This window comes from Rhinolophus sinicus, chromosome 3 (genome assembly GCF_057876585.1).
Source record: "Rhinolophus sinicus isolate RSI-liver-muscle chromosome 3, RSI-T2T, whole genome shotgun sequence".
Lineage (NCBI taxonomy): Eukaryota > Metazoa > Chordata > Mammalia > Chiroptera > Rhinolophidae > Rhinolophus > Rhinolophus sinicus.
This window is the reverse complement of record NC_142503.1, coordinates 138,244,001-138,257,163: the sequence shown is the minus strand read 5'-3', so window position 1 is coordinate 138,257,163 and position 13,163 is coordinate 138,244,001. Positions and strand designations below refer to the sequence as shown.

The 13,163-nt window shown below is 44.4% G+C and overlaps 1 protein-coding gene across 1 annotated transcript in view; it reads right to left on the bottom strand.

The window, feature by feature from the left end:
- Window positions 1–2,279: 2,279 nt before the first annotated feature.
- RTF1 (RTF1 homolog, Paf1/RNA polymerase II complex component) overlaps window positions 2,280–13,163 on the bottom strand; it is a 43,705-nt gene continuing 32,821 nt past the window's right edge. Inside the window, exons 7-18 of the mRNA XM_019725450.3 lie at window positions 11,932–12,067; window positions 11,276–11,453; window positions 9,752–9,834; window positions 8,395–8,482; window positions 8,198–8,305; window positions 7,550–7,627; window positions 6,878–6,999; window positions 6,637–6,694; window positions 6,136–6,213; window positions 5,565–5,660; window positions 4,680–4,791; window positions 2,280–4,430 (exon numbers count right to left, since the gene is read on the bottom strand). Of these exons, the coding sequence (XP_019581009.1) occupies window positions 4,324–4,430; window positions 4,680–4,791; window positions 5,565–5,660; window positions 6,136–6,213; window positions 6,637–6,694; window positions 6,878–6,999; window positions 7,550–7,627; window positions 8,198–8,305; window positions 8,395–8,482; window positions 9,752–9,834; window positions 11,276–11,453; window positions 11,932–12,067 (1,244 nt within the window). The 3' untranslated portion in view covers window positions 2,280–4,323. The remainder of the gene's footprint in view (window positions 4,431–4,679; window positions 4,792–5,564; window positions 5,661–6,135; window positions 6,214–6,636; window positions 6,695–6,877; window positions 7,000–7,549; window positions 7,628–8,197; window positions 8,306–8,394; window positions 8,483–9,751; window positions 9,835–11,275; window positions 11,454–11,931; window positions 12,068–13,163) is intronic.

Here is a 13,163-nt window from a genome sequence, read left to right as displayed (position 1 = left end):
GCTTTCAGACCTGCCATCAGTAAAGAGGGTGCAGCAGCAAGTGGGTGTCAAAAGGCAGCTGCTTCTCTGAATGGTTTCCCAGGCCAGCCCCAGCGCCCACCAGTCCAAACCTCAGCCTGAAGGCAGCGTTTCTTGGGCCCAACTCGAACCCCTCCAAATGGGGACTGCCAGGAGTCTCTGCCAAGCGTTCCAGGTTTTGGTCCTGTCCTCTGCCCACACAGCCCACATGGGCTGTTCTGCTGCTTTCGAGGCCCCCCCCCACGCAGCCCCCTCCATCTCTACAGTCTCTCCTCTGAGGCCTTCTTCGCTCTTACCAACATTTATTGAACCCCTACTGGGAAAAGAACGTTTAATCTTTAACACCATTCTGACAGATCTTATGTTAAAGATGGGCACACTTGTGGCTTAGAGGAATTAACTAGCTCAGCCCTAGGTAGTAAGAGGCAGACCTGGGATATGAACTCTGCATTGGGGCCATGTGCCTTGCGGTCCTTGGCTCTCTCTCCTGTCCAGCGCACATGGGCTGGAAGCCCTGGATGTGCTTTTGTAGGCCCAGAAAATCCACCTCCAGGTCTGCTCATCCAGCACTGGGGCTGGCCTGGGGAAACTCGAGAGAAAGTAAGCTACTGCTAGCTCTGCCCTCTTAACGCTGTTTCCTCCAGCCCCCCAACACTCTCCTCCCCAAGGGAGCTCAGCAGCCCTCTTTGGTCAGGTAAGTCATGCAAAGAATCCGAGCTGGGGGGTCAGTGGGAGAGCTGCTGGACACTGCCACTCAGGATTACGCAAGTAAAGCCAACCCCTCCCCCCCAACTCTGGAAAATGAAGTTAGCCATCCCTCCACCCGCGGTGGTCAGCTCCCTTGGTCCCAGAACTAGGCAGCAAGTGGCTGCCTCACAGCACCAGAAACAGCGAGATGAAGGGACTAGGCTGTCCTCTCCTCCAATCTCTGCTCTGTAGGGCCCCGGGAGCCCACTGCTCTCCACAGTACGGTAGTGGGAATGGCAGGAAATTGGAGAACTCCTCATTGGACTCAGCTGCTGGGTGAGACCCGGTGATCCACCTCTTCCAACCCCCGAGGCAGGCTTAGACTGGGCTCCAACCCTTGTGTGATTCTCACCTCCCACCTTTCCTTCTCTAAAGGGGATTTTGCTTCCTAGCTAAAAACATAGACAGGTTTGCAACAGCCTCAGGCAGTGAGTGGCTATGTGACTCCCTTACAGATCTCCTTAGCTCGGGGGCATGAGGTAAAGGCTATCAGTAGTTCCTCCATGGCCACACTCAAGGCCCAGGGTTCCCCCTTCATAAGAAAACAAGATTGCAAAGGAACTGCTCCTAAGTAAACTGAAAACTGGAAAGAGTAGACTCCCACTAGGTAGGGTTAGGCAGTGTATCAGGGGCCTACTTAGTTCTGTGAAAGACGGGTGGGATCTTCCAAGGTAGAAAGGAAACCAGGCCCAGTGAAGGTCGCCCAGGCTCTAGACAACTGCCATACCAGAGACACTTCTAGGGAACCAGGCTGCTGAAGACTTGAAAACAGTGCCTTTCACTTTTGGGGGTACAGAGCTAAGAGAATGGAAAGGAGAGAAGTGAAGCCAAAAAGAGGCTAGGCTCTCTTGAACTTTCAAAACATGATTTTGAGTTGCCACTCAGGATGCAATCCTTGGATTAAATCTGATCCTCTTGTTAAAACAGGGCATAAAATTTATTTACAAATATCTGTACAGTTTGGGTGACAGGTCAGGATTTCACAGAAACAAAGAAAACAAAAGCATTCTTTTTGAAGGGAAGTTGCACCTGTCAGAAGCAAGACAGACAAACAGACCTATACATCATTAGCTAGGCATATGGACACTGGCCTTTTTGCTTCTTAGAAGGAAGTGAAAAATGTATATAACACTCTTAGGTAATACACCCTTCAACACTGAAACCACATTGGGGGTGGGGGGTGATGTGTGTGTGTGTGTGTGTGTATGTGTGTAGCGAGGGGCCCCTACAGCAATTTTCCAGCACAAGTAATATTGTGAACCACCAAGAAGCCCAGCTGATTCTATAATTTCATGTCTTATGCCTGGTCAAGATCTCAGTTCAGAGGCCCTGCTTTAGCTGAGACTAGAGCTAAACCCTCAGGCTTGATTCCAATGACCAAGTAGGCTACTCAGGTGATAAGTTGACTTTCGGTCTTCTTTGGTTGGTTTTTCTTCCTGCTGTTTTGGTGTCTCAGAACGAAAGTTTCAGCAGCTGCAATGTGGGGAGGTAGTGGCAAAGCGGCTACAGTGCGATGCAGTTTTAATAAAAATTTTATTACACAGCCATAATATAATCAACACTTCTCCAAATCCAAATGATACTAAATACAGATCTACATGGTGGATCAGAATGACTCCCGCAAATTATATGGGTTCTATAATTTCATGTTTTTTAAAACCAGAAAGAGAAAAAAGTCCAAGTTCATCATGATAGGAGAGGTCCCAGCAGCCTACAGGACTCTGCTGGAGTCCAGGCATGTTTAACAGTCTGTGATTCCACATTTACACAATAGTCTATAAAGGGTTTTTGGTCAATGGACTATTCAAGTATATATGATTTTAATGAGTCCATCACCACTCATTTGCCCAACTGAACTGTGTCACAGCTACCACATAGCTGTGTTACAGTCATATTTGTCAATTTTACAGTCACAATACTTTTAAAAAACCATCCATTACTGCTTTTTTTTTTAAAATAAAAAAGTTAAACTAAGTTAAAGCAACGCTGAGACTCTACTAAACCCAGAAGAGTTATCAAGTTCATTTTTATGTTTAAATACAACTTAAATCCGTGATTTCCCGTCATCCTACTTCCTTACAGAAAAGTAGGGTGAAGAAGTACAAAGCAGAACTTATCGATTCCTCTCCCTCTTGTGGGAATGAGCAGCGCTCAGCTGTTTCTTTAGCTTAGTTCTTGGTATATATAGTCAGCTGTACTTTGTTCTGAAAAGATTTGTTAAATGCCACTTTTATTTACACTTGGAGCTTTACACCTGAGAATGATTATCAAGCAGTCAGCTTATCTCTTTTCAAACATTTCATAAAGACACACGCACTTCTTTGCTGGCTTCACCCTAGCTGCACAACAATATATATGCTTACCATATATATATGTACACACGCACACACACACACACACACACACACACACACACACACACACACACACACAAAACTGCACATGCTTGTAACATTTGCTACCTAAATCTTTTTATGTTCGTTCTCTCCACGTCGTGGCAAATACTCTCTTAAAAACAAAACAAAACATTATTCTTGCTGAAACAGCTGTCAAACAGAATCACTAGGAAGAGACAAGTACATGGGGTGGGAAGAAGACTCACTCTGTATTCAGCCAAGAAGCTGTGGGCTGTGCCCATGGGATGAGCAATACCTGCACTGCCCTCCCTGGTACCTGGCCATGGGCTTCCCTCCCATCTGCAAGGACACAGCCTACAGGGCAGGGGCCACACAGGGGAGTTTTCTCCAAGGTGGGGAGGTGATGGGGGAGGGGAAGTTACACAGCTACAGCAGTCAGGCCTGTTTAGTAAGAAGAATCACATTTAATGAGTTTCTTTCTTGCAGTTTCAGATGCTCAAGTACAGCTGAAAAAAATCTGAAACAGCTATAGACCCATGACAGACTGATACAAAGAGTACTGCATTTTTAAAAAATGATTAAAAAATCCACACTTACAGACACAAACACACACATACATACTCTCTCTCTCAAATAGAACCCCCCCACCCTCCCCACAAATGTACACTTTTTGGGAAACTAAATTAGTTTTGAAAACCCCTCTTCCACAGAGATGGGAAGAAGAGAATGGTAAGGAGAGAGGAAGGAGGGCTGTAGGTGCCCAGAACCCACTCCCTCCACAAGGGCTGGATGCCAACTGTTCAATGGTTGGGTCCAAAGCAGCCCCCAGAGGAGACTGCACAATGCTGCTGCTATCACCACAGGGGCTCCCGCAAGAACCCCAGCTCCATGGTAATACTGAATGCGTGCAGAGTGGCCAATGAACTGTGCTGGTTTAAAAAAAAAAAAGGCAAACACAAATCTAAAGACATGGATAAAGCCCAAGAGAGCCCAGGTCCACACTGGGTGAGACCTGGTGGTTGGTGGGAGATGGTGCAGACAGGGAGGTCTATACAGCAAATGGTTTATATTACAGAGGACTGGCAGTTTCGAGTCTCTTCCCAGTTCTACTGCTGCTCCAGCCCAAAGAGGGCAAATCAAAGGAAAAGAGGAAGGCGGGGCACTGATGGGGCATGCAGGGTCAGAAGCAGCAGGCTGGTGCTCAGATAAGCCCCCGTCGTTTTTTGTAGTCTTCCAAGTTCAGCGATCTCCTTGGAGCCCCGTCCTTGGCTGGTGGAGCCTTGGAGGTGATGGCCAAAGCCTTTGACTCTATGGGAAAGAAGAGCAAATTGGCAGCAGAGGTACGTACAAAGTCCTTTTTTTCAGTCCTGTGCTATACTCCTTCAGGCAGCCTCCCTGGCTCTCCCTCCCTGTTCCCTCTCGAAACACACCTGCAGCCACTGTAAACACTGATGAGCAGACACCCCCATTTCTTCCCTAAAATAGGCTGCCTTGTAGGCGGAGAGGGCCATGGAGCCATCTGGGCCTCAGCCATTACAACCCCCCACCTTCACCTACCTGAGCTGGGAACTTGTAAATCAATCTTCACATCGAAATCGTGTACTTTGAACAAGTCTTCTGAGAGGTCACTGGCTGACTTAGAATTCAGATCTTTATCCTTTCCCTGACCCTGCAAGGTGAAGAGAAAAAACTAATTATAAAAGCATAAATGCAAGTGAACTTCAAGAAAAATAGCCACTAATGGTAAAAGCTCTTGCTCAAGTTCATTACATCTTCCTACTAAGGCCCGTTTCTGATTCCTTTTCTCGGAGGAGACAGAAGTCCACAGACAAAGAGGTTTCTTTTCTGAAGCCTAAAAGCAAAGGGAGAAGGCAGGCTCATGTCTGTGGTGTGAGAGGAGAAAGCGTGGGCTTAAGACAACAAACCACCTTTTGACCCAAGATTTCATGAATTCCTGGGGTAGTTTGAGCTCCACAGGAGAAGACGACCTAACTTAAGCAAGAAAAGTGCTTCCAAATGCGGAGCTTCTGTGGGTTTAACATTTCAGTTTTCAAAGAGCTTTCACTTTTATAATTGTCTGATCCTTCCATGTCATCTTCTCCTCCTAATTATCCTGTGAGGTAGGTAGGGTATAGGGTATGATCCCCATTTTACATCAGAGAAAATGTGGATCAGAAGGCTAGATGTCAGTTGCCTAAAGCCACAGTCAAGGCAAAGCCTTAGTTACACAGAGGTGCTGGGTTTAGAATTTAGGTCATCTGACCAAAATTCAATAGCTGTTTACTACATCTGTACATAATTGGGATGAAGAAAGGACAGCAAGTGGGACTCCATGTTCCTCCAGGTGGGAATATCAAGCCCAAACTAGGTAAGGTGCTTGCTCTGGTGTCCGGGCCTGCAGCCACAGTCCGTGGGCCACAGGTAAGGTGGTGCTGCACTCACCTTGCTCATTTCCTTTGGAGCATCTGGTAACACTCCAGAACCATATTTTGCATTCAACTGGGCCAAGATGGCAGCTTGAACAGCTGGGTCTCTGGACTGAGAGAGAAAAAAAGTGATTTTGGGTATTGTTCCACACTTGCTGGGTCCTCCTGCGATTCTTTCGCACTTACCACCACCCATCACAAACACCACAGTTGCCCCAATGGCAGCGCAGTGGGGTTGCCCTCAAGGCAGCAAGAGGAGGCAATTAAAAACTTTGAAGCCCAGCCCAGCCCAGGCAGGCCCTGGGTAGGCAACCCAGCCTACACAGTCCTAATGTCTGTGGCACTGGTAAACCCACCGCGGCACAGAGGGCTGAGTCCACAGGTTTCTATAAATCCATGCCAGGTTTTTACTACCTGTATGTCCTACAGCAAGATAAAAAAGGAAGTATCCAGACCCAAGAGTTTGAGGCAGCAAATCCCACTAAGACTGAACATTATTTTTAACTTCTTTATTAATCTCCTCATGGAATTCATTTTATGTCCCAGAATCTAGGTCCTAACTAAAAATGTCCTCTTTAGGCACTCACATTAGACACGATAGTAGGTTTGCACTGCCGCCTGGTGAAGGGATCCATCTGTTGGTTTTTCATGTTGTGACTTTCAGCCTGAAACAGACAGCATGCATTACAGAACCGTATCTGCTTCCCCCACCGCAACCATCATAAGCTTACACATAAATAACAGTCTTTGCAAGGGCCTGAAAAAAGTCAAAAGCTGTTTATCATCTTTTTCCCTTCAAGAACACCAGGGAAGATATGGGGGCAACAACCCGAAGAACAAAACTGGAAACTGATAAAAATGAGTACTGTGGAGTACAATCTAAGGATGGAGAGGGTAAGACAGGGCGGCAGATGCTGCTTTTCATTATAAATTGTATGGATGCATGTGCACCCATAGAGAGAGTCTGTATATATTGAGTGTACATGTTACTTCAATAATTTAAAAAATAAACTCAAGCAAGATGCAGAGATTTCATAGCATTTGATTAGCTGAAATTATTTTCAGTGATCCAGATAAAGCTTACTCACCACCAGGGCCTTCTCAGACTCCACAATGTTCCACTCCCGGTTCCGCTGGTTGATGTAACTGGGGGTGAATAAGAGGAATGAGTCAGTGGGCTGTGAAGGAGGGAGGGAAGCACGGAGCCCTGAGCCGGGAGCTATGTGGACCCAGTGCAGCGCCTGCACAAGGCCACAGGCTCGCCTGCAACCATGGCGAGGGCCGTGGGCCAAGGACAGGAGCTCAATCAAGACAGGCTCTGTACCACACCTGATGGCAGATATGTTCTTGGTCCGCTGGCGGTCCAGGGCCTCTGCGCGTTCCTCCAGCTCATTCAGCTGGTCTTGGATCTGTTTGGCTTTGTCCTGATCCCCCAGGTCCTCAGCCATGGCCTGCACAGACAGAAGAGTGCATTTTGGGCGAGGCCTGGCGCTGTACAAGTGTACCCTGACTTGCGGCCTAGGCAAGATATTTTACGTGATGAACAAATGACAGGAGAGGTGAAAGAATACTGAGAACAAACTTTATGAATGCAAGGTATACTTTTTATTATAGTAGTAACACCTTCTCATATAGCTACCTGGCTCTGGGTCCCTGGTAGCAGTGATGTGTAACATTAACCTTAGAACCCAGGCCCCATATGACTAACTTACCGCAACATGGCTCACACCACCCTGATGTGAAGAATGGAGAACCACCCACCACAGCTGGGCTTGGCAGTATTAGTTGTCTGTCCAAACCCAGTGCTGATACTACCCTGGGGTCTATGTGATTACACACGAAACTAAAGTAACTAGAAAGTAAGGAGAATGGAACAAGCAAGGTCAGTTTCAATTTATAGAAAAGAAAATCCTGCCACCACTAACTTGGCAGAGGGTGAACAAGTTTAATTTCCACATATCCTTATAGGACAGGGATAGAGGTTCAAATAAAAGTCCTTACCTTCTCCTTTAGCAGCTGAGTCTTCTTCATAGCGTAGTTGGGTGGAGCTTTCCTGAACCTTTCTTTCTCTTTTACAATCTGTACCAGAAAGGAGATACCAGCAGTGAGGTATTCCTAAACTATTTTGTAGACCGGCTAAGTGAGCCCATTTTGGACGCAAGCAGCTAGTTAAAAGGGGGCTGCTCTTCCTATAGCTGTGCCATGCCCCAGAGAGCGAGCGAGTTCATTCCAAGAGATACTATGCTGCTTCCGGGGTCACGGAGAGTCTTCTGGGACACTCTGAAGGAACATGCACCAATAAACAGCAGCAGCCCAAGGGCCTGGTACTGTAAGGCTAGCCACTGTCCAAGAGAACAGAGATCAAACAATTTTACCAACATGTTTTGGAGAAAGGAAACTACTGAAGGACCAAGGCTAGCATAATACAGATTCCTAAACCCTAAATACACTTTAGCCTATGACTTCAGATGAGAACATATAGGAAAAATCTTGATAAAACTATAAGCAGTAAGATGGCAATATCAGTATTCCCTCATCCTCATCCTCATGCTACAGGTATCAAGATATAGGGAATGAAAAGAAAGTCATGCTCTTCTCTAACACTGGTTCTTGATGAACCTCTGGGCTCTGGGGTACCAGGTTTCTTACCTCTTCAATGTCCTGATCATTGAATTTATAATTAAGAGCTTCTTTAATAGATAATTCCTTCTTATTGATTTCATCTAGAGTGGGCAACTGCATGCCAGCAGAGAACATCTGGACCAAAACAAGATAAAAGGTTATTAACGAGAGATTTTGGAAAGAGATATTCTTAGTTTCTGTGAACGACTGCTAGGTGCACTTACTGCTTCTTTCCACTTCATGAATTCGCTTTCAGTGAATTCTTGATTTGAGACAAACTCTAGGCGGAACACTCGTTGGTCATTGCCATGTCTACATAAAAAAGAGACAGCATCTCTAATAATGGGTATATTGACTGTAGTACCAGTAAAGCAACCCTACCAGACTGTGTACTCCTATCTGTGTGGTTTTCAATCCTGGCTGCCCTATCGTCTAGGGAGATTTATGAAAACTCCAATGCCAAAGCATCATTATAGATTAGCTGAATCAGAATCTCTGGGAGTAGGAACCAGGCACTGAAATTAAACAAACAAATAAAACCTCCTAGGTTGTTCTAATGGGCAGCCAGGATTAAGCAAAGCTAGTATTAGAACCAAATGGACTTGGCCAGTACTTCAAAAGAACATTTACAATAAAATTTGTCATAGTCAATTGGCATCCAGAATATGAAATATTATTTATACAGATATCTGAACAACAAGGAAACTATTCCCTAGGGAGGAAGAACAGTAAATTTCTATTGACCCCTGTGTTGGCAGAATTAAGTGAATCAGTGCCATTCTCCTACTATGTTTCCCCGAAAATAAGACCTAACCAGAAAATAAGCCCTAGCGAAATTGCTCAGATGACATCCCCTGAACATAAGCTCTAATGCGTCTTTTGGCGCAAATAAGACCCGGTCTTATTTTCGGGGAAACACGGTAGGGACAGTCACTTGCTGCATGTCATGGCCACTGCCCAACCCAACTGGTTTTTTCTAGAGACCAGGAGAGATGATGGGGATGGGAGAAGGGAACGGAGACTCCACAGAGACCAGCTTAGGCTGTGGCAGAGCTGTGTCTATTACCCGCTATTTGTAGTGATTACAGCAAACTGCTTTTATTCCTTCCTATATGGGGCTTTAGAATTTTCAGGCTCCAAGAAGGCAAGGATTTGTGTGTGCCTATTTTGTTCTTGCCTCTATCCTGATGTCTAGGACAGTGGCACATAGCAGGCATTCAGTAAATATCACGTTACGGAAAAGGAAACTAAGTCCAGAAAGGTGACCTGACTTGCCAAAGAGCAGGTTGGTGACAAAGCCAGGATCAGAAGCAAGCCTCCTGACCATGCTCAGCAAATGCCTGTGGGGCTCTGGGAGGAGCAGGTTTCACAACCTGACTTCTACCTTTTATATATCCTACCACTTCTTATGTCTGATTTCCCCTATGACAGAGATATATCCCACTTTCCCTATAAGCAATGGCAGAATACAAGTTTCCCTCCAAATCCCCTAAAACCATCACACTAAGAGAGAATAACACCCACACAGGCAGGGCCTATTTGCGGAGGGAGCAGAAGCTGCCACAGAAGCACCTCTCCTACCGTAGCTGTAGCCCTTTGTTTGTTCTGGTGCCACCAAGCTGGTAAACTTTGGCAGTTTCCACAACACCTGTGATCTCAGCAACCTACGTGAAAGGACAGAGACAACAGTCAGAAACAGAGCTCCCACACCATTCTCCTTGGCTCTGTCTACCTGAATACAGATGAGTGAGAGGAGCCCACAGCTGAAAGCTGTTCTGGCACCTTCCTCGGGTTTAGAACTGATGGCCAAGCATGAGGAGCCCTGTGCCAGAGTCAGCAAGCATCAGGAGAGGAGGCAGTTAGCCTGGTGGGGCTCATTAGGAGCTTCCCCTCCAATTTAATTAGACCTTCCTAGGGGGATGTGCTTGGGATTTCAGAGGTCAGCTTTATAAACCGAATGTGAAGACCACGGAGGTCAGTTTCTGTTGCCGAGCTTTCTGGGACATGGTATGGCTGCTCCTCAGAGGAGGAGGTAAATACCTGTTAAAATCATACAACCCAGAACAAAAACAAACACACACACAAAATGAAAAAAATCAAATAGCTATGTTCTAGTTATCCAGACCACAGAAGCAGCGCTGAAACCCACAAAATAACCTCTACTAGGTTGGAGGGTTTTTTTTTTTCCTTCTTCTTCTTTTTTTACAACCTCAATATAATTCCCTGTTCCAAAAGTCACTTAATATGTAACATGGAATATTTTCATTTACAGCAGGTCCTCGAATAATGTCATTTATTGTAGTGATATAAGGAAAAAAAAAAAAAAAAAAGGATTCCCAGTCCGGGCCATTGTCTGTGTGCTTTGCATGTTTTTTCCATGTCTGCATGGGTTTTCTCTGGGGACTCGTTTCCTCCCACATTCAAAAGATGTGCATGTGAGGTGAATTGGTGTGTGTAAATTGTCCCAGTGAGAGAGAGAGAGAGAGAACCCTGTGATGGAAGGGTGTCCTGTTCAGGGCGGATTCCCCCCTTGTGCTCGGAGCTACTGGGACAGGCTCCAGCCACTCATGATCCTAAAACTGGAGGTTATTGAGTTGAAAAATCATTACCTTACTTGTTTTTATTAATCTTTCTTAAATGTATGTATAACTCAAATTTACGAGTATTTCAATGTTTAGTATTAGAAGTGTTTGAGATCTCTGTTTAGAAGTTGGGTGATTTTTTTTTTTTTTTACCAGAAATATGCCATAGGAACTTAACTCTCGTTTATATCAATTAGCCTATGCTAAAACTGGTTTTGTTGTACATTGCTTCACTTAAAGTCGTAGTTTCCAAGAAACTGCTGATGAAGTTTAGTGAGCACTTACTGTACTTATTTTTCATATGAGCAAGCTTCTAGATTATGTAACTTACAATGAATACTTCAGGTTATGCACGAACCTTGGTTACCCTAAACTGTCACTATTCTAGGGGCATCCTGATTGGAGTCTATTTTCCCATCAATGGTGGCAGAAGAGTGACAAATTTGTTCAGTAGTTCCTACTCCTAGTCGAGAACCATTACATTTAAAACATGGACAAGTGTCTAAAGCAAGAAAACACTAACCCGGTAAACTGGTTTGCTGTTGTGGTTTCCAATGCCAATCCGTACAAAACATCCTGTGACAGTTTTAGCAAAGAAGGGCATGTGACACCAACGTTCTAGCTTATGCCGTGACAATCGAACCCGATTCAACTCTTCGGGTAAGGAGACTGGTTGTGATTTTGGAGGGATCTCTTCTTTCCTGTGAGGAACAAAGGGCACTAGGAAAAGTGTTCATCATAAAAACCAATCAAGATAAATAATACCAACTTCTTAAAACTTAACACAACCAAGATATATACGTTTAAGGCAGTAGGAGAAATAAATGAATCAATAGGAAAGAGTAACAACAGACTCCTATTCCTAACCAGTGGTGTGAACTGTCTTGAATAAGGCTGCCGTCCCAGATAACCTATCAGTAAGAAAACTAATGGAAGCTCCTGGCCAATGTGAGGGTGACATGAAGTCAGTTTGTACCTGCTGGGCCCACATGAAATGTCCATAGGTATAGGCCAAGAGCCAAATTTTGGGGCCGATGTATTGGGAAACACAGCTCAGCAATTCAGGGTACTCAACTGAACAAAATTCACAGCCCACATGGCGATTCTGGAAACTACACTAAGCGTCTCCTCTAAGAACCCACTTATCCTAAATATTAGACCAAAATGTACATCGCTTACTCTTCTTCTTCATCGGATGATGACGTTCGGGATGAACGGTCAGACTTTTCACTGGACTTGTCATCCTCTTCCTCCTCCTCATCGTCAGAGTACACCTCACTGGTTTTTAATGGCTGTTTTTTGGCAAGGAGCTCAGCTAAAAAGAAAGGGGAAATGTTTACTTTGCCCCAGTAGACAAAAAAAGGGCTGGGAAATTATAGCTAAGTGGGCAGAAAGGGTCACCAACTCTACTGACAGTTGTCTTTTCCTGCACTCAAGCCACCTGAAGATGGGCAGGAAAGAAGGGGAAAGTTGTTTATGATGTTTTTAGAGCGTCTTTGGGGAAAACTTGATACGGTAACTGTCTCAACTACTCAATTTTGTTGTTGTAGACAGAAAACAGCTATAGACAATTATGAGACAAATAGCCATCACTGTACTCCAATAAAATTTTATTTACAAAAAGGTAGTTTATCAACCACTGCTCCTCACAAAACTAAGGAGTGATTTCTAGGATATACAGTGAAGTGATAAAAGCAAGGCAGAGAAAAGTGGGTATAGTGTGCTACCATTAATCTGAGACAGAAGGTGAATCTGTGTCCTTTAGTTTAGAAAAAAAGGGAAACGATATAAAAAATTTTTTTAAATGGTTACCTATTATGGGAGGAAGGCAAGGAATGAAATAGAAAGTATATAAAAGTTAAACTTTTTGAATAACCTTGTTCAGTAGATTTGACTTTGGAACCTTGTATTTTATATAATCATAAAACAAAATAATAATACAAAGTCATGTCTACACATCACAAGCAAAATGAAAGAGTATTAATTTGATGGCACCACCACACAAAAAGGAACTATAACAAGCAAGTTTAAAATATAGCCATTGGAAAGGCACTCTATAAACCAATGGAATAGAAAGCCCAGAAATAAACCCTTGCGTATATGGTCAAATTATTTTCAACAAGGGCGTCAAGGCAATTCAAGGGGGAAACAACAGTCTTTTCAAACAAAATGGTGCTGGAAATACTGGGTATCCCACATGCAAAAAATGAGAGAGAGAGAGAGAGAGAGAGAGAGAAGTTTCCCAGTACATCAGCACACCACATACACCATATATAAAAATTAGCTCAAAATGGATCAAAGAATTACATAAAAGAGCTAAAACTATAATGAAATTCTGAAAAGAAAACGGAGGAAAAGCTTCATGACACTGGATTTGGAATAATTTCTTGGATATGACACCAAAAGCACAG